The 20,449-nt window shown below is 39.4% G+C and overlaps 1 protein-coding gene across 1 annotated transcript in view; it reads right to left on the bottom strand.

Annotated features, from left to right (window-relative positions):
* Window positions 1-20,449, bottom strand: part of LOC103739343 (transmembrane protein 45A-like) — a 67,489-nt gene that overhangs the window by 9,616 nt on the left and 37,424 nt on the right. The window contains exons 2-4 of the mRNA XM_008839697.1: window positions 19,732-19,924; window positions 18,308-18,496; window positions 16,099-16,283 (exon numbers count right to left, since the gene is read on the bottom strand). Coding sequence (XP_008837919.1) covers window positions 16,099-16,283; window positions 18,308-18,496; window positions 19,732-19,924 — 567 coding nt within the window. The remainder of the gene's footprint in view (window positions 1-16,098; window positions 16,284-18,307; window positions 18,497-19,731; window positions 19,925-20,449) is intronic.

Raw genomic sequence — 20,449 nt, 5'->3', positions numbered from 1 at the left:
CCCCCCCCCCCCCCCCAGTGATTGCAGGACACTGCCTTGGGGTTTGGGAATTCAACTCGAATCAGCAATACAAAAAAAAGGGACGCTTTTGTTTTGTTGCCTGATTCTTCTTGTTCTCGTTTTTACGTGACCTAAGCCAAACCTTTCTCTTCCTGCTTTCTCTCTCTCCCACTCTCCCTCTTTCTTTCTCTCCCTCTCTCTCTCTCTGTAAGCTTACTCCCTCCTGCTCTGACTTCTGACTCCACCTCTGTCCCCTCAGGGCAAAAGATCCTCTTTGTTCCCCCCACCCACCAGCTGAGGTCTTTAACTCTTCAGATTTGGAAAACTTCTGCCAGCGTAATGGCAAGCAGTCTGAACTACCCTACATCCACACCTTTCTTGACCTCTGTGCTAATCCCTCCCTCTGACAGGGGTGGCCCCAAACCAAACACTGCAAAGATGGTATGCATATTTGCAACAGCGAGGGGTGGTGTCAGCAAGCCTGATCACCAATGCCATGCAAGCAGTACTAGGACCAGTGTCATTTCAAGGCATAGAGCTTCTCCCTCCACCTCCTATATTTGACCCTCCAGCAAGACCTGACTGAGTGCTAGAAGGGGCTCTCCCAATTCTGGCTGATGCCTGGTATACCGATAGCACTAGCAAGGGTGCCAGACAAGAATGGGTAACAGTGGCAATACAGATGAACACTGTATTGACTGATTGATGATGGTTAGAGAGGGAAGAAAGAGAAAGCAGTCAATGGGCTGAATTGAGAGCTATATGGATAGTAATAATGAGGGAGCCTTGGCCAGTTACAATTTGTACTGATAGTTGGGCTGTGTTCAAAGGCTTAACCTTATGGATGGCTCAGTGGGAGAAAGAAAACTGGCAGGTGATGGGATGGCCCCTATTGGGACAAAAAATGTGGAAGGACATGTATAATAAAATGCAGGAGGAGATAGTGCCCCTGGTAGTTTACCATGTGGCTGCCCACCACCTGGTGAGTCCCTCCAGGAATCAGGAAGCTGATGCCCTTGAGGGCTGTCTGCCCTCAGGTTCCCCTAGAAGCAGCTCACTGGATTCAAATCAAGTTGGGTCACAGAGGAGCCAACACAGGATGGAGAATAGCCAAGGCACCTGGCATTCTGGTAAAATATGCTGACATTCAACAGGCTGTCCAGGCCTGTGAGGCGTGTTCCTAGTTACAGCCCTGGAGGATGGATGCCATGATGGAACACATGCATAGGCAGCTTCCCCTGTGAGAGACTGGCAAGTAGATTATACAAGGCCCCTATCAGTCAGTGAAGGGTGTAAATATGCTCTCAGTTGTGGGGACACTGCCATAGGCCTTTCCTTGCAAGAGAGCAATGGGCAAGGATACTATTAAGGGGCTTACTGAACTCAGTGTCACGTATGGGTGCCAGAGGTGAATTGATAGCGACAGAGGCAATCATTTCACAGGTACAGATGTGCAAGCTTGGGCTGAGAATAATCAGGTTCAATCGTATTTCCACCTTCCATACAATCCTACAGAGCAGGGTTAATTGAAAGAAAAAACAAGTTGCTAAAGGAGCAGTTGAAATCCTTATACCCAGAAGGAACCCTACGGGGGTGGAAAAAGGCCCTTCCAGAAGCCATAAGGTTGTTAAATGAAAATCCCAGTACCAGGGGTAGGTTGTCTCCCTATGAGCAGTTGGCCAAAGGGACCCCAGAGGTCCCCAAAATTATAAAGGCAATTGCCAATAATGTTGGTTGTACACCTGAAGTATAAGGATGGTAAGACCCTATTGTTGAAGACGCCACATGATGTGAGCATGGGAGAGGGAGAAGTCAAGCTTGGACTAACCTAGAAACTCCCTGCCACTGGATGGGTGGCTTTCATAGTGCCAGAAGGCACTATGAAAATTGTCCTCCATTATCCTGTTCAACGAAGGACCCCGCATGCTGCACTATCAACATGCAAAGCAAGATGTTCCTGCTGGTGCAATAGTGGCTTGTCTAGTGTATGTACAACCAGCTAATTATCAATTGGACCTAATGCCCACTCCTAGGGATGGAACACACATCTGGTATTGTAGGCCAGGCCACCTCCCTATGGCAGGAGAGGTTATAGGGCCCAGTGAAGAAGCCACTGCAATTTTATTGTTAGATGGATGTGATGCGCCTACTAAAGTACCATCCAAGCACTTGTGTTTACACCCATGAGCTATTATAGCAGTTACTGTTTACATGTTCTTGCTCTTACTGTTTGTGTTTTTATAGTAGATGGAATGCCACTAAATTGAGCCATCAGCCCATGACAAATTGAGGATGCAGAGACCTGAAGAGTCCAGTGCTCTATTGCAATGGGAGAAAGGTCACCCCACCACCTCTGAGGCTCAGTGATATTCGAGGAAGAGGTGGGCAGAAAGTTTTGTAAGAGCCAGAGGAAGGGGTGGAGTGTGACACAGATGTTCCTCTGACCCTGTGATGACAAGCCATGGACCCACCTCCTTCCCACGCTCTGCAAAGAAGCCACTCCCCTTCCCTCTTCCAGCCAATCGGTTGACCATAGCCGCTTTCAGGGGAGGGGCTAAGGGTATAAAAGCTGGGAAAACCATGAGGCTGGTCTCTTGCTATTTTGTAAGGCTGTCCAGATTTATGTCTGGGTGTGGATTTTCAAACACAGCTGTGAATTGGGGGGGCACCCACTTGTCTGTAAGTAAACCTGCACCCCAAGCTCAGTTAGCAAGTCCAATAAACTTGTTAAGATTCTTCAAACCGGGGTTTAGAGAATTCTTTCCTCGGACTGTTGCAAGGACTGTGGGAGGAGGGTATTGGATACCACATGCACATCCCAGCAGTGAATTTGGTAAATGGAATTAAAAAGAAAGCCTAACTTTCACAATCACTGCCTCAAAGGAATAATATATGTTGAATTTTCATGCAATGCAAAAATAGTTCTTACTACTTCAATATCCAGAAAGTTGAATTCACATAACCACCACAAAAAAATGAAAAGATAAAACCCTATGAAAGAATTGAAAGTAGAAAAAACTCAAGCTTTATGTACCCTTTTATGACTCCTGTGTCTTTTTACCTGTTTTCATCCTTTGCATCACCTAATTTTACTCACTGGTCTCCTGTACAAATTTTAGATTTATAGCTGTTTTCATATATACATGTACACATTAAATCTAGGATCCACATAAGAGGGAAAACATTGCTTTGTTTTGTTTTGTTTTTCTTTCCAGTTTGGATCACCTCACTTAATATTATACTCCATATCCTATCACAGAGATAGTTACACATCCATGTTTATTGTTTCTCTATTTAAAATAGCAACAAAATGGAACCAACCTAGACATCCACCAGCAGATGAATGGATAATGAAGGAAAACATTGTACATGCACAAAATGGAATGTTGTTAAGTCATAAAGAAGTATGATATCATGAAATCTGCAAGGAATTGGATGGACCTGGAAAAAACTATATTGATCAAATGCTCTTTACAGCAGAAAATTTAAAAATACTAATCCTAAAATTCCTACATATTTGAAAGTGTTCAAAATAACAACAATAAAAGAATTTGGAAAAGAAAACCAATGTTGAAGGACTCGCATCTCTTAATTTTAAAATGACCACAGTATTCAAAACTGCTGTTTTAGGGACTGGAAAGATAGATCAGTGGTTAAGAGCACTTTGTACTCTCCCAGAAGACCTGAGTTTAGTTCCCAGAACCCACATGGCAGCTAACAACTGTCCTTAACTGCAGTTTCAGGGACTCCAATGCATTCTTCTGACCTCCACAGGTACCAGGCACACATGTGGTGCACTGATATACATATAGGCAAAGTATTCATACACATTTTAAAAAACTGTTGTTTTGGCATAATGGTAGACATAGATCAAAGAAAATAAAATGTGTAGTCCATAAATAACTCCAGAAATATGTACATAGCAAACTGAGTTTTCACAATGTGCCAAAGCCATTGAATTGAGGAACAATTCGTCCCTTTGATAAATGATGTTGAGACTATCAGATAGTCACATGGAAAAGAATGAATTTGAGGCCAGTGGCACTTATTTTTCTCATTACAGTGACAGATACCTGAGAAGAGCACCTTAAAGTGAAGAAGGATTTATTTTCATGGTTTCACATGGTTCAGTGTGTAGTCACGTGGCCCCATGACTTGCATAGAACATCATGGGGTGGGAGCATATTACAGAGGAGAGCAGTTTACCTCATTGCCTCAGCAGGAATGAAGCCAAGAAAAGGGGAAGGGATGAGGAACAAGAAGCCACCCAGATCCTGGCCCTAGAGATGTGCTTCGTCAAACTAGGATCAAGTTCCTGAAGTTTCTAGAACCTCCCCACAATGGCATTGCAGGACAGGGATCAGGCATTAACCATGAGCCTGTGAGTGTCCTTTTGTATTCAAACCTTAACATTTCTAATTTGGCATCTGAAAGTTCATGGCCACCTCAGCACAGAACACATTTATTCTATCACTAAGAGTCCCCCAAATTGTAACAGTTTCAACATTGAAATTCCAAACTCAGTCTTTTCTGTCTCAAGGCAAACTTAGTTGAGAGCTCCTTAAAAGCCAGAACTTTGTCACTTAAAAGAAATTTATCTTTCAGTTTGTGGAGACCAGAAATATGAAATCAAGGTATTAGTGGGGTTAGAACATTTCTTATTACAACTATGACAGAACCTACTCTCCAATATATGCAAAATTAGTAAAGGTGCTGATTTAGGAGTTGAGGATAGGTGAATAGACAGTCATGGAGTAATACGAAAACTGTTCATGTACTGAAAAACATCACATGAACTCCCTTTGTACATTGAGTACTGTCAATAAGTATAATTGTGAAAAAGAAAAATATGGAGGAAGAAACAAAGACTCATCAGGAGAATATCATGTGATAAGGGAGATGGAGGGAGAAGTTATACTGCCCTAGACCAAGGTGCAAAGGACTACAGGTAGGGATTAAAGGAATTTTCAAGAATTGCTATGAAAGCAACATGGCACAGATTCTCTCTGGGCTCAAAAAAGAATCAACCTCACTAATACCTTGATTTCAGATTTCTGGTCTCCACAAAACTGAAAGATAACTTTCTTTTAAGTGACATAGTTTGTGGGAATTCATTATTGCCACCCTAGTATGACAGTTAATTTTAATTGTCAACTTAATGGGATCTGGAATCATTTAAAGACACACCTCGGGAAAGATTATTGAGGGGGGAAGACTCTCCACGAGGGTGGGTGATACCTGCTGAGTTTCTGAGATATAATGAACTCAGCGGAAAAGACAGTGTTGCTTGGCACCTGCCTTTGCTTCTGGCTTGGTGGGTGCATCTAGCCTTCACTGACAGCAAACTCCAGCTTCTTCAGCCTTCCAATGGACTGAAGACCAGTGACTATGCAGAAATCTTCCACACCTTCAGCACAGGCTTGGAACTGCTAAGGCATCCAGCTTTGTGGACTGAGCAACTACCAGAATCTCAGCCTCTCTACTGTGAAAGCAGTCATTGCTGGACTACCTAGGGCCTAAAAGTTGTAAATCGTTGTAGTAATTCTGTGTATGTGCACACAAACATACATACACATTCTATAGGTTCCTTCCCTGGTACACCTAGGAAACAAACACAGCACTTGAGACAAAAACAGACTGAGCATCATTTCCCCTAAACCTCAAGGCTGATTACCCTCAACTCTTGCCATCTTTCAAAGCCCAACTTGACTTCATCTGCTATTGGAAGCTTTACCTGCCCTCCTCCCTGGAATTAGCAGACATTTCTACATTTCTTCACTACAGCATGAGTTTTCAAGTTATAGTATCTAATTGTCCCAATAACCCCACACAATATGGTTTCCATTTTATACATGAGGAAACATAAAGGCATAACCTACCTTATCTGTGTCAAATCATGTGATTACATGAAGCTAAATTATAGATCCAGGATAGCCTGACCAAGAAGCCCATGAAATTTGCTCATGGCATATTCACAATGGCTCTTTAAACCTTCCAAAATGAAACTTCTAAAGTTACCTCCAGTTGCCTCTAGTCCTCACCATCAATTCTGCCATTTTTTTATTTATAATTTTATACCAGAAGAAGAGAAATTTAGAGTGTTTTAAGTGCATATCTCAAATCTGAGCCCTCAGGATCTGAATGTTGGAAGCACGATATTTGAATCAAGATCAGGATGATGTCTGTGAACTCCATTGTGTAAATGAAAGTGAACCACATTTTCATTATCCTTGAAACTTGGATGTACAAGTATCTCTGAATTAGGATGAGTCCTTTGGGTATATAACAAGGAGTGGTATAATCAAATCATATGGTAGAATGTTTTTTAGTTTTTTAAGAGTTCACACTGCTTCCTATAGTGGTTTCATGAGTTTGCAATCTCATCAGCAGTGAATGAGCATTTCCTTTTTCCACATCCTAACCAGCATTTGGTATCATTTGTTCTCTTGATCTTAGCCAGTCTGACCATGTTAAGACATAATCTTAAAGTGGTTTTTATTTGCATTTCCCTAATTACTAAGGATGTTGAGCACTTTTAAAGGTGTTTCTTAGCCATTTTTGTTTCTTCTTTTGAGAACTCTCTGTTCAGATCCGTAGCCCATCTTTTTGTTGGGTAATTTGTTTTCTTGATTTTTTTTTGAGTTCTTTGTATATTCTGGATATTAATCCTCTGTCAGATGTATCATTAGTGAAGATTTTCTCCCATTCTGTGTATTTCCTCTTCATTTCCTTGGTTATTTCTTTTGTAGTAATGAAGCTTTTTAGTTTAATGAGATCTCACTTGACTGTTGACCTTTTTTCCTGAGCAACTGATGTCTGATTTAGAAAGTCCTTTCCTGCACCTATGCCTTTCAGGGTACTGTCTATGTTTCCTTCTAACACTTTCAGAATTTCAGGCTTCACATTGAAGTTTTTGATTCATTTGGAGTTAACTTTTGTGCAGGATGAAAGATCAGGGGCCAGTTTCATTCTTCTATGGGCAGAGATCCAGTTTTGCCAGAACCATTTGTTCAAGATGCTGTCTTTCCTCCAATGTGTATTCTTGGCACTTTTGTTAAATATCAGCTGGCTGAAATAGTAAGCACTCATGTTTGGGTCTTCTATTATGTTCAATTGATTTATGTGTCTGTTTTTGTACCAGTACTATGCTGTTTTTATGACTTCAGCCCTGTAATATAGTTTGAGAGCTGGTATAGTAATTCCCCCAGTATTGTTCTTTGTCTGGTCAAACACAGAAATCAGTGTCTCTGAGATGCCCAACCCTAAGTGACACATCAACAATGGAACCTCTACACCTAAAGCTCATGGAACATAGTGGAATAAGTGGTAGAGAGAATACTAATGCATCTCTCAACTCTTATCAGCAAAACTTCCTCATGCAACACATCTCCCATCCAGGGCTCAGGGACCATTTCAGAAGAGGGGACAGAAATACTGTAAAAGTCAGGGGTAGTGCATGACCATAAGGACACAGAGTTTTCCAGGCTCCTGGGAACTTGCTCATATGAACTTACAGCAATGGTGACAGCATGCATAAGACCTATGCAAATTCAATCAGATAAAAGCCAGCGTAGAACTGGAGAAATGGGCAGGAAGTCCCAACCTTAGCCAAGGAAGTAGTGGCAGCTGATCACTGCTAGGTGAGGGACAGTTGATCTTCATTAAGGGAGTGATGCTAGATAGGTTGAGCAGGCTCTAGTGGATGAACTCACACTGAAGGACAGCTGGTCTTAACATATATGACAGAATACATGAAATTCTGTAGGAGGGCTATAGGGGGTGCAGATAAAGTAGTGGCTCCAAATATGATTAAGATATATTGTATGAAATACATAAAAATTCAATAAAAAGTATACATTGAAAATGAAAAGCTGAAATCCTAAACTTAGGATCCAAAACTACCACAACTGACTAAATCCTGAATTAAACATAAAACATTTTATGTTCTATGCACTTTTGCTGTCTTATTTGTTTTCTAACATTAAATTTCAAGAAAAAGAAGCCTGTAGGTTTTTTCTTATTATAACTTGTATGCCAGCCCAGAATACCTGCTTTTAGTTTAAGCTTATTAGCATCACATTTCAATGGTAAATAACTTTCTTCTCTATTAGTTAATAAGTCAGAGCTCCTTTTCTATTGCTTAGAGTATGTATTTCCCAGTTTCATGTCTTATTACCTAAATGTTTTTTTAAACACTACAAGCCTAAACAAATGTTTGCTCTATTGTATTAGACCTCAGAGTGCTACAGCCCACTTGCTCCTTTTTTACCACGTCACAGCAAACTTTCATCCCTTTTAAAAGTGAGAAAAGAGGGGCTGGAGAGATGGCCCAGAGGTTAAGAGCACTGACTGCTCTTGCAGAGGACCTGGGTTCAAGTCCCAGCACCCACATGGTGGCTATGAACCCTCCTTAACTCCAATTCCAGGGGAATCTGAAGCCCTCTTCTGACCTCCATGGCATTGCATGACACGGGTGCAGTCACATACATGCAGGTAATACACTCATACAAATAAAATAAAATTAATAAAATATTTTTTAAAAAGTGAGAAAAGATTGAGTTTGAGTCAGAATCTTGGCAGTTTTCCTGTGAAGAATGTCTGTGGAGTGGGAAAACTAATGGAAATGGGACACGAGGAAGCAAAGGTCCAAAGCAACAAAACAGCAAGAGCAGCTTCTTCATAGGCGATTGTCCTGCGCTCTCAGGAGGGTAAGACCGCAGCACAGAGTTTCTGAATCACTGTCCCCACAGGTGTGGGGAAGCATGGCTTATGGGATGCAGGGGCACAAGGGAGTTATTGAAAAACCATTTTTACATGGAATGTACCCCAAGAAAGAAACAATTTCGCATAAGTTGGAAGGGGAACTCCCCCTATTTACAATGATTTCAAAAGAGCTATAAAAATGAGCCACTCTGGGCATTTGATTCAATTCACATATCCATCCATATGGTTCCAAAAGTCCAAGTGAGCATTTTCTCCAATCTGCCTGTACATGGTTCATGCACTAGTATTGCCCACAGAGACATGTGAGAGAAAACCTGGTGGAAAGCAAGTCACAATGCAATATTGTCAAAGAGCTTGGACCATAGACACCCACATACTTCAAAAAACATGAGTGTGTGATACATTTACCTAGGTTTCTAGACTTGTTTTTGATTTATTTTTATTTTATGAGTGTTTTTCCTGACTGCATGTAAGTACATCCATGTATCCAATGCCTAAAGAGGTGAGAAGAGGCAGTTAAGTTTATGAATGGTTGTTAGCTGTCATGTGTGCAATGGGAACCAAACGGGGAACTCCTGCAAGAGGGTCGGTGCTCTTAAGGTGCTCTTAACTGCCGAGCCATCTCTCCAGCCCTCTAGATATTTTTGTTTCAGAGGAATCTACAAGTGCAACTGTTACTATTGCTGAACAGTCACATCATACAACCTTCTGTTGGCAATGGTATTAAATGTTCTTTTTTTCTTCACAGGCTCAGAGAGAAATTAGGTTGGATACCAGATCCAACAGGAAACAAGTTTACACATACTGATATTTAAAACAAAAAACAAAAACAAAAACTTCCAAATAATCATGAATTTGTGCCTAGGAAAAGCTTTAAGGTAAATCTGAAAAAAAATATTTGTTTGTCAAAGGGTTGGCATTAAGACAGCCTAGCCTCAGTACAACTTCTTTTCTAAGGCCCACAATCAAACATTAATGCCTAATGAAGATTAATTACTTTTTTTTTTTTTTAGTCTTTTTGAGACAGGGTCTCCCTGTAACCCCAGCTGTCCTGGAACTCACTATGTAGACCAGGCTGGCCTTGAACTCATAAAGATCCACCTGCCTCTGCCTCCCAAGTGCTGGGATTAAAGGCGTGTGCCACCACGCCTGGCCCAATTAATTACTTTTTTGAATTTTACCTTTACCTTTAGAATTCCTTTATTCAACTCTTCTTGGGTTTCCTTCTGGTTCTTAGTGTCTTTATTGAAAATTGAGATTTTTACCAAAATGGATCTAGCAAATATAATGTGCTTTAGTTTGGATCTTACCTGTCCCAAAAGTTGGTGTCACAAAGGCCTGCTTTGCAGAGTTGTACTAGTAGAAAGTTGGAGAGTCTTCAAGATTGGAGGGGGTAGTGAAACAGCTAGAGATTATTGGGTGCATATCCTCTACTCAGACTGTAGTACCCCAACCACTGCCTCTTTCTCCACACTTCTTCCTGACACTGTGTTAAGCAGTTTTGTACCACCACATGCTCCCATTGTGATGTTCTGCCCACCAAAGGTGTAAAGTAACAGGGCCTGATGCCAGACCATATGCCAGAGTAAAACTTTCCTCTTTCAGGGCTGGAGAGATGGCTCAGCAGTTAAGAGCACTGACTGCTCTTGCAGAGGACCTGGGTTCAATTCCCATCACCCACATGGCAGCTATAAACTGTCCTTAACTCCTGTTCCAGGGGAATCCAAAACCCTCTTCTGACCTCTGTGGCATTGCATGACTCAGGTGCACGCACATACATGTAGACAATATACCCATACACATGAAATAAAAATAATAAATAAAATATTTTTTTAAAACTGTCCTCCTTCCCAACTTGATTAGTCCATGAATCTGTTATAATAACAGAAAGTTTATCAACACAATGTGTAATCCTGAACCTAATAAAGAAACATACTTTATTTTCAAATATCTGGAGTTTCCACAACCACTGACAGAAGGCCATGTCCCAAAGGAAGTCTTAGCATATTTCAAAGAGAAAAAAAATTGTCTGACCATGGGGGCAATTAAATTAGGAGTGAACAAGAAGGAAAAAAAATGTGTTTGGAAACTTAAACCTGCACTCCTAGGGTTTGGGGAATAAGTCAGTGATATGACACTTGCCTAGCATTCATGAGACACTGAATTTAATTTCAAGCACCACACACTCCTAAATAAATCTTCATCAAATAGGAAAGTATATTGGAAGTGTTAAAAGTTACCAAAATTGGGCAGAATAACACACAGAAGGAAACTTATAGCCTCAAATATAAGTATTTACTTTAAAACAAGGAAGACTGACAATAAATGAAATTAGCATCCAGCAGAAAATGCCAGAGGAAAATGTAAATAATAGCTTCATGACAAAGGAAAAGGTTCAGAGGAGAAATCAACAAATCCTTTGAGATGATCTGAGGGTTCACAGACTTCAGTTAGGAAGTGGAGATCAGTCAAATGGAAAACAGTGAGGAACATGGAACAGAAATACGAACAAGACAAAGAATGCACAGGCTTGACTGTGTTCCCAGAAACTCTCCCCCACTGTCTGTCTTCGGTGATGTAGGCCTGCCAGGCTGCAGCTCAGCTAGATTGTGCTACACATTTCTGTTCCACAACTAACTCATGAAAAAGTGTCTTTTCTCTGGTTTTGTTAATTTTGTTTGACTACAGTTAGCTTTTTAAAACATTTTTCCCTTTCTTTAATTATATTTTGCACATATTTATGGTGTTGTGCATGTGTATGGCATGTGATATGTACATGTTAATGGTGACCCTGAGACCTTTCCTAGATTGCTCTCTATTTTTATTTTTTATGTCTCCAACCAAACTTGAACCTCATCAATTCAATTAGGCTGGCTAGAATATCAGAGCTCCAAAACAAAGTAGAAGAAAATAAGCATTCAAAGAAACTCTTAAATCTAAAATAACTCAACATACAGGAACTTGGGAACACTACAAAAAAAAATCAAACCTACACATCATAGAAATAGAAAGAGAAGAAATCAAGAAATCAAAGGCACAGAAAACATTTTCAACAAAATCAGAAAAAAAATATCCCAAATCTAAGGAAAGAGATATGTATCAAGGCGCATACAAAACAACAAATAGGCAGGCCCAGAAAATAAAATCCCCATGTCATATAATAGTCAAAGCACTACATGTACAGAACCAAACAAAGATGTTGAAAGTCATGAAAGAGAAAGATCAAATCACATATATAAAGGCAGGCCTGTCAGAATAACTGATGAATTTTTTAAATGGAGACGATGAAAGCCAGAGGACTTGACTGATGCCCTACAAGTCAAAAAAGAACACAGATGCCAAACTAGATTAATAACAGCCAACAAAACTATCTATCAGTTGCTAGCCACGGAGAAAGAAAATTTTTGTATGATAAAAACAGACTTCAGGAATTAATTTTCATGAAGTCAGCTCTACAAAGGATATTAGAAGGAATACTTCTGTCTGAAAAGATTAAACATACCCAAGGGCACAAGGAATAACAGAAGTTAACCAAAAGAAGTCTAAGAAAACACCATAAAAACAAAATAACAGGACTTAGTAAACGTTGGTCAATAATAACTCTCAATATTAATGGTTTCAGTTCCCAAATAAAGACATAGACCAGCAGATTAGATTATAAAACATGATACATCTTTTCACTGCCTCTAAGAAACACACTTCACCATCAAGGATAGGCACCATCTTAGGGCAAAAGGATGGGAAGAAAGGTATTTAAAGCAAATGGAACCCAGAAACAAGCAGGCATAGCTATTTTAAAATCTGAAAAAATAGACCTCAAACCAAAGCTAGTCAGAGAGAAGAAATAAGGAAGGACACTTCATAGCGATTAGAGGAAAAATCCAACAAGAGAATATTATAACCTTAAACACATATGAACTAAACATAAAGTCATCCAATTTCATAAAAGAAGCACTATGGGATCTAAAACCACAGATTAACCTCAGCACAGTGACAGTGGTTGATTTTAGAACTCATTCTCTCCAATAGACAAATCAGACAAAAACAAAATAGAGAAACTCTGGAGTTAAATGACACCATAATTCAAATTCATCTAGCAGACACTAACAGACCATTCTACTCAAACACTAAAGAATGCACTGTTTTCTCAGCAGCCCATGGAACTTTCTCCAAAATTGACCACATATTAAGAAACAAAGCAAATCTCAACAAATTTAGGAAGGTTGAAATAGTATTATGTCTTCTAACTGACCACAAAGGAATAATTCAGGATATCAACAACAACAGAAATGGGAAAAGATACACAATTCATGGAAACTAAATACACAACTGAAAAATTTATTAAGGTAAAAATCAAGATGAGAAATTAAAAATTCCTAGGATTGAATAAAAATGAAATCACAGCACACCAAAATCTATGGGATATAATGGAAGCAATCCTAAAAGAAAAGTTTACAGCACTAAGTGCCTACATCAAAAAAAAAAAACTGGAAAGATCTCATATTAATAACTTAATGAGGCACCTGAAGGTCTTGGAAAAACAGAAACAAGCAACACTCAAAAAGAATATACATGAAGGGATAATCAAAATCGGGCTTAAATTAATAAAATAGAAACAAAAAAACAAAGAATCAATGAAATTAAGAGCTGATTCTTTGAAAAGATTAACTATCATGAAAAATTAACAAAATTTAGCCAAATTAATAAAATCAGAGATAAAAAGTAAAACATTACAAAAAACACTGAAGAAATTTAGAGAGTCATAAGGACATACTTTAAAAATCTATATTCCACAGCCGGGCACGGTGGCACATGCCTTTAATCCCAGCACTCAGGAGGCAGAGGCAGGCAGATCGCTGTGAGTTCAAGGCCAGCCTGGTCTACATAGTGAGTTCAGGTCAGCTGGGACTACAGGGAGACCCTGTCTCAAAAAGACAAAAAAAACAAAACAAAACTATATTCCACTAAACTGGAAAATCTAAAAGAAATCAATGGATTTGTATATATATGTGACCTGCCAAAATCCAATCAAGATGAAGTAAACAGTTTAAATAAACCCTTAACAACCAAAGAGGCAGAGGCACAAATTAAAAATCTGCCAACTAAAGAGAATCCAGGACAAGATGGGGACAGTATACAATTCTACCAGAATGCCGAAGGAGAACTAACATCCATATCTCTCATTATTCTGGAAAATAGTAAAGGATGGAATACTTCCAAATTCTTTTATAAGGCCAGTATTGCCATGATACAAAAATTAGACAGACTCAACAATAAAGGAAGCTTATAAGTCAATTTCTCTGAACATAAATGTAAAAATTCTCAATAAACTACTTGTAAGCCAAATGCAAAAACATCAAAAAGATCATCTACCATGATCAAGTTGACATCATCCCAGAGATGCAGGGATGGTTTTACATACATAAATCAATAAATGTAATCCATCATAATTTCCTCCCAGCTCCTCCTGACAATACCCTCTCCAGGAGCACTGAACATTTTCCAGAGGATAAGCCAGGAAGAGAAAGAGGAGATATAAATAGTGCCTGGCCAATATGAAAAACCAGGGGAAATCATATTAGTCCAAAAACCTACTGAAAAATTGCACATACAAATATCCCTAAATGAGTCCATGAATATAGCTGAAGACTACATAACAAGAAATAGTGCCAGATAAGAGAAACCTTCCCTTGAGTTGTTGGCCGTCCAAGAGACTCCCAGAATTACACAGGTTATTGCCACAGTCCTTGATTGCCTCCCAGAACTTGATGGCATGACCCCATTGCTGAAGACAGGACTTACTTTGGACACAGGATTTGGAGAAATTGAGCTGAAACTGACCTGGAAGTCACCTCCCCTGAAGGCTACCTCTCATAGCTTTGGAAAGCACTAGGCAAGCTGAGGAGACCATCAATCAATGATCCAATCCTAGCTTCAAGGGTAATCAACAGCTACCTAACTGGACTTAAAGCCCATTCAATGGGAGGAAACTTATGTCTGGTACTGTAAACCTAGCCAAATACACATAGCTGGAGAGGTCATAGATCTTAGAGAAAACCCAAGGCTCTCATATCCCTAGACAAATGTAATTTCTTTAATTTCTTTTTTTCTTCTTTTTTTCTGTCTTCTAGACCAGGCTGGCCTTGAACTCACAGAGATCTGCCTGCCTCTGCCTCCCAAGTGCTGGGATAAAAGTCATGTGCCACCATGCTTGGCCTGATAAATGTAATTTCTTACTATGTGCAAAATATGGATCCTTAAATTTACAGACAAATATCCCAGTCACCACACATCAAAGTAGCTTCTTTTTCAACAGAGATTATTACAGAGCTACAGCACTGGTTATACACAGAGATTCTCTGTGAATTGCCAAGCCTAGGTGGCACATCTAAGATGCAACCTCTATACCTAAGACTCATGGAACTTAGGAATGAAGAGAACACTAATGCATCTTTCAGTTCTCATCAATGAAGCTCCCTCATGCAACAGAGGGCCAGGAATACAAAGGGCCACAAATGGCCAAAATGCAGAGAGTAAGAGAAGGCAGAGTGTGGGTCCTTGGACAGGACTACTATATTGAGGTCCACCTACCCCAGGGCTCAGGGCCCATTGTGGAACAGGGGGTGGAAAGATTGTAAGAGTAAGGGAGGAGGTGCATGACCATATGGAAATATTCCTACAGGCCCCTGGACCCTTGTCATACAAACCTACAGCAATGATGTCAGCAGGCACAAGACTCATGTAAACTTAGGCAGACAAAAACCCAGCACAGAACAGTGGAAATAACAGCAAGACCCAATCTTAGTTGAAGAATTATTGGCAACTGATTACTTCTGGATGAGGAAGAGCTGATCCTCATGAAGGGAGAGACTCTTTTTAGCCTGACTAAACCCCAGTGGATGAATTTGCACTGAGGGACATCTCAGGACACTAACTTTACATAATAGACATTAATACAAATGATAGAATGTATGAACTCCAATGTGTGTATGGTGGGGGGTATGGGAAGGTGCCAAAGGGGAAGGGAGAAGGGGGTATAAAGATGATTTTATGTATGAAATACACAAAAATTCAATAAAAAATTATGAGACAAGGTCTCCCTATAGCCACAGCTGGCCTGGAACTCACTGGCCTCAGTCTCTGCCTCTGGAGTGTTGGGATTAAAGCTGTTTGCCACCACACCTGGCTCTATAATATATTTTAAATACTTTTAATAAATTAACACATTCTTAGAACTAAAAAAAAAAAAAAAAGATCCACATTATCATTGCAGAGGGCACGTCCGAGGATGTTTCCGAGATGCAGAGCGGCGTGCTCAAGCAAATTAGAGAGAAGATATGTGGCAACACCATGGACACTGAGGTCCCAACTCACCTGCCATAGCCAGCTCCCCTGTAGGATGATGAGACTTGATCGCAGGAGCTCCAGAATTGCATTATTTTTTGTGAGGACCTCCATGAAGGAAACCAGGCCTGCTAAAAAGGCAGCTAAGCCCAACAGTTTGTGCAGAAAAATGTCCACTGTGTCCCGGCCATGAGTGTGGTTATAAAAGATAAAAGCTAATAAAAAGAGAAAAATGGTTTTTCAATGGAACCAAAGCTATCCACAACTTGATGCTCGCCCTTTCTCTATTCACATCTATGCACATACACAATTGCCCAAAGAAACAGGTCCCCACTGAATTACATAGTAGTACATGATGTTATCACTGCATCTTCAAAATTGAATGTTAGAATTATAACCCTCCTTTCTTGTTCTCTAAGATTTATTCTCTCCTGTAACATACCATGGCATCCTAAACTAATCTTATTTCAAAGAATTCTCTATGTGGACTGATGAATAATAAGCATGATGAGTCTGGGAATCTATAATTAGTGTGAATATACAGGTGCATTGGAGGAAGCTGAAGCCTAACTTCAAGAGAGTCAGTCCATTGGAGGAAGTAAGCAAATACAAATCATAACAATGGATCTTGGTAAACATGGCAATACTATCGGAAGTGCCCAAGATGCACTACAAAACTGTATTGTTTTAGTTCAAGAATAGAGTCCAAATCCATTGAAAACATTTCATTTAGAGAAAAAAGATGGGACTGAAGAAACAGCTCAGTGGTTAAGAGTGCTGCTCTTCCAGATGATCTGAACTGGGTTTCCAGCACTCACGACTGATGGGTCACAGTAGCTATTACTCCAGTTCCAGAGGATCTTATGCTCTCTTCTGGCCTCTGCAAATATGCACACACACAGCACAAAAAATTAGATAAATCTTTTAAAAACTTTTTGGAAGGGTGTGGTGGTGCATGCCTTTAATCCCAGCACCTGGGATGCAGAGGCAGATGGATCTCTGTGAGACTGAGGTCAGCCTGGTCTACATAGTGAGTTCCAGGTCAGCTAAGGCTATAGGAAAACCCTGTCTCAAATTTTATTTATTTATTTATTTTAATTTCATGTCTATGAATATTTTATCTGCATGCATGTAAGTGCACTCATGTCATACAATGCCTAAGGAGACCATACAATGTGTTGGATCCCCTGGAACTGGAGTTACGAACTGTTGTTAAGCACCTACCATGTGGGTGCTGGAAACCAAACCCAGGTCCTCTGCAAGAGTAGCCAGTGCTCCTGACCACTGAGTCATCTCTTTAGCCCCAAATAAATCTTTTTATAAAAATGAAAAGATAGTGCAACATACAACAACATCTTGAGAGAATAGAGTGATGCTGTCGGTGGTTAGAACTTGTCTTTTATCCAGCTCCTGTTCTCAATTAGATGTAGGAGAAGGTTCTTTTATCAGATGTAGGAGGCAAGGGGAAGAGGAAAGAAGAGGCCGTCTCCTGATCATTTGGGGCCATGATCAATGCATGCATGAGAAATGAAAACAGAACATAAAACACTTGCTTTCATTTCTTCTACAATAAGATGTGAAACAAGTTGAACAGAACATACTCTTTTTCACTGATTTCTCAAAATTTAGATTTTATAGTTTTATATAATATTTGGTTGTTACTAATCACATTCTGGCAGAGTTTTACTGTATCAATATTTTTAAAGTTAGTCAATAGATGATAGAATCTATCCTGTTGTTAATTGTCGCCCCATTTCAACCCTTGTTACTCAACTCAATTTCATTGTTGAAAATGGAAATAATGAAAATCCCCCAAACAACCAAGCAATAAGTGGCCACTGTGAGTCTTTAAGACAGAGTGAAAACATTAATAATGCATACTGAATGGTTCTGCTTGTCCAGTCATATTAAGTAAGTCAGTAAGGAAGGAAGATCTTTGGCATTCTGTCTAGGATGCCCAAATATCTTACTATAGCTCAGACAGACATGGCCCCATCAGACAAGGCTACACCATGACATCAAAGGTACCTTATTGGGGGAGTGCAGATAGGGGAGGGAATCTAAATGTCATCATATTATATTGTATGAAAATCATAACCATTCAATTTTAAAAGTATTAAAAAATTAAAAAACAAATAAAAAAGAAAACGTAATGAGTTTCAAAAAAAGTACCTTATTATAAAAGGCCACAAAAATATCTAATAAGAAATGCCCAGAAGAAGTATTTGTTCATACTTACTTTGCACAAAGAAGGCATTTGACAACATCAACTTGATCAAGGAGGCTGGAAGTGAACTAATGGTAGCACATAAGATGTTGGCCACACCCAGTAGCCCAAAGAAGATATATATGGTTATATGATGCAAACGCAGAATTCTCAAGAACTGGATTTCTGAGCTGTCAGCAAAAATCTGTAAGCCAGATATGCCTGTAGAACATACCACATATAAGCAACCTTCTCCATAAGTCATCTAGCACACAGGAAAATGCAGAAACATTTTCTCATTGCACATTTCAATCTACTGTCCTCTTTAGACATTGATTCTCAATATTAATTATTTTGGTTCAAGTATCCATTCCAATCTAGTGTCTAAAGAAATCCTGAACAATTTGTGGGTTTGGATTTGCAAAATAGTCTGGCAGAGTCTGATTATTTCCTTCCTAGCTAGTCCTTCACTGAATCAGAACCAAGGCAGGGAGTTGTCTTTGTTCCCAATAAAAACTTCTGGTTTCAGTTTTCCACAACTATGGATAACTGAGAAGCCCTGATAGATGTAATCTAGCCAGCTATATAAACCACTTACTCTGTTAGAATACTGTTTAGTGCCTTAACCTATAGAAATTCACAGAATAATTCCTCTTGTCTGAAATGATTCTTCTGTAATCTGAAGGCCATAGCAAATACCTATTGCCATTAACAAAGCATGAAAAATCTTCACAGGAAAATAAGAAGTTTTATCTTTCATAATCTAGAGGTTGCAAAAGAACTCTAAAAGCATCGAATATTTCAACGATTCTCAAAGGCAATGGAAAAGCCTTATAAATTATCTGGCCTAACCTCCAATCCAGAATATAGGAAAATATGCTGAGTGCATGAAGCTAGGTTTTCCTCAGTGCTGACCTGCTGCCCAGCCCCTCAGCAATGATTTATTACTGAAGCTTTCCCACAGTCAAAATGACTTTTGATAGGATTGGATTTTTCAGAGATCAGTACAACTGACACAAGACTATTTCATATGTTCCAACTAATTTTATAAAGGAAATTCACCAAGATGTGTGGGAAAATTAAATTTTATGAGTATTTCATTAAGGAATGGCCTTTGTATAAACATGAGGTATTACCTTCTTAACAAATTATATCAGATAGAATATATGATCAGATTATATATTAAGAGATATTTGAGCCAGGCGGTCCCAGCACTTGGGAGGCAGAGGCGGGCAGATCTTTGTGAGTTTGAGGCCAACCTGATCTACATAGTGACTTCCAGGTCAGCTGGAGCTACAGGGAGACCCTGTCTCAAAAAGACCAAAAAAAAAAACAAAAACAAAAACAAACGAGAGAGATATTTGAATACAGAATAATTTTATTAACTTATTTATTCCTCTCTGTACACATGAAAATACACAAAAGAAGAAAACAGTACAGAAGTTAAAACCGCTTACCAGTTATAACCATGCCGACTAATACAATTCCTTCCAAAAATTTTGCTCGATGGATCAATGCTTTGGAACCAAGGTAGAAAGTCTCTTTTTTCTGTTTGCAGACAAACTTCAGAATACTTAGTGAACTCCACCAAAGGCCAAGGATAAGCAAGAAGGATCCAGGAAGAGCATGACCTTCGAAATCCCCTGTGGGCTACAAAGACAGGTATAGCAACAATAGCAACAATGCCAATAAAATTTTAAATATTCGTTCATTGAACACATCACTTATTAAGCACCGTGTAATGTGTCTTACAATTCCTAGGCAAATTTTGGCAACATATTAATGAATGGGGTTCCCAACCTCTCCTCTGGTTGAATTCTCATCTTTTTTTTTCAGTTCTGACTTACTGATGTTAGAGTAGCAAAAAACCCCATAACTCTAACTGGACAAGACTATAAAATCCCTAGTCTATCTGTTGGAAGACCCACCTTTTCCAGTCTCACTGGTGAATCACCTCTACAATCATCCCTAGTAAGGCAGGTCCACCTTAAGTTATGCTAAATAGTTGGATGGAATACCTGGTGTGTTAATGAGGTAATGAATTTTTCCTGCCTGGAATCCTGCCTTGCAGTACACAACTCCAAAGACCTTCCGGATGAGCCACAGTCAATGTAAGTCTCTGTAAGTCTGTCTGCTGTTAGGGAAAGAGGAATTTACTGCTTGTTTGAATTTATT

Source organism: Nannospalax galili, unplaced genomic scaffold (genome assembly GCF_000622305.1).
Source record: "Nannospalax galili isolate Female #2095 unplaced genomic scaffold, S.galili_v1.0 scaffold559, whole genome shotgun sequence".
NCBI lineage: Eukaryota > Metazoa > Chordata > Mammalia > Rodentia > Spalacidae > Nannospalax > Nannospalax galili.
Note: the sequence above shows the minus strand (reverse complement) of the source record. Positions and strands in the feature narration are given on the sequence as shown.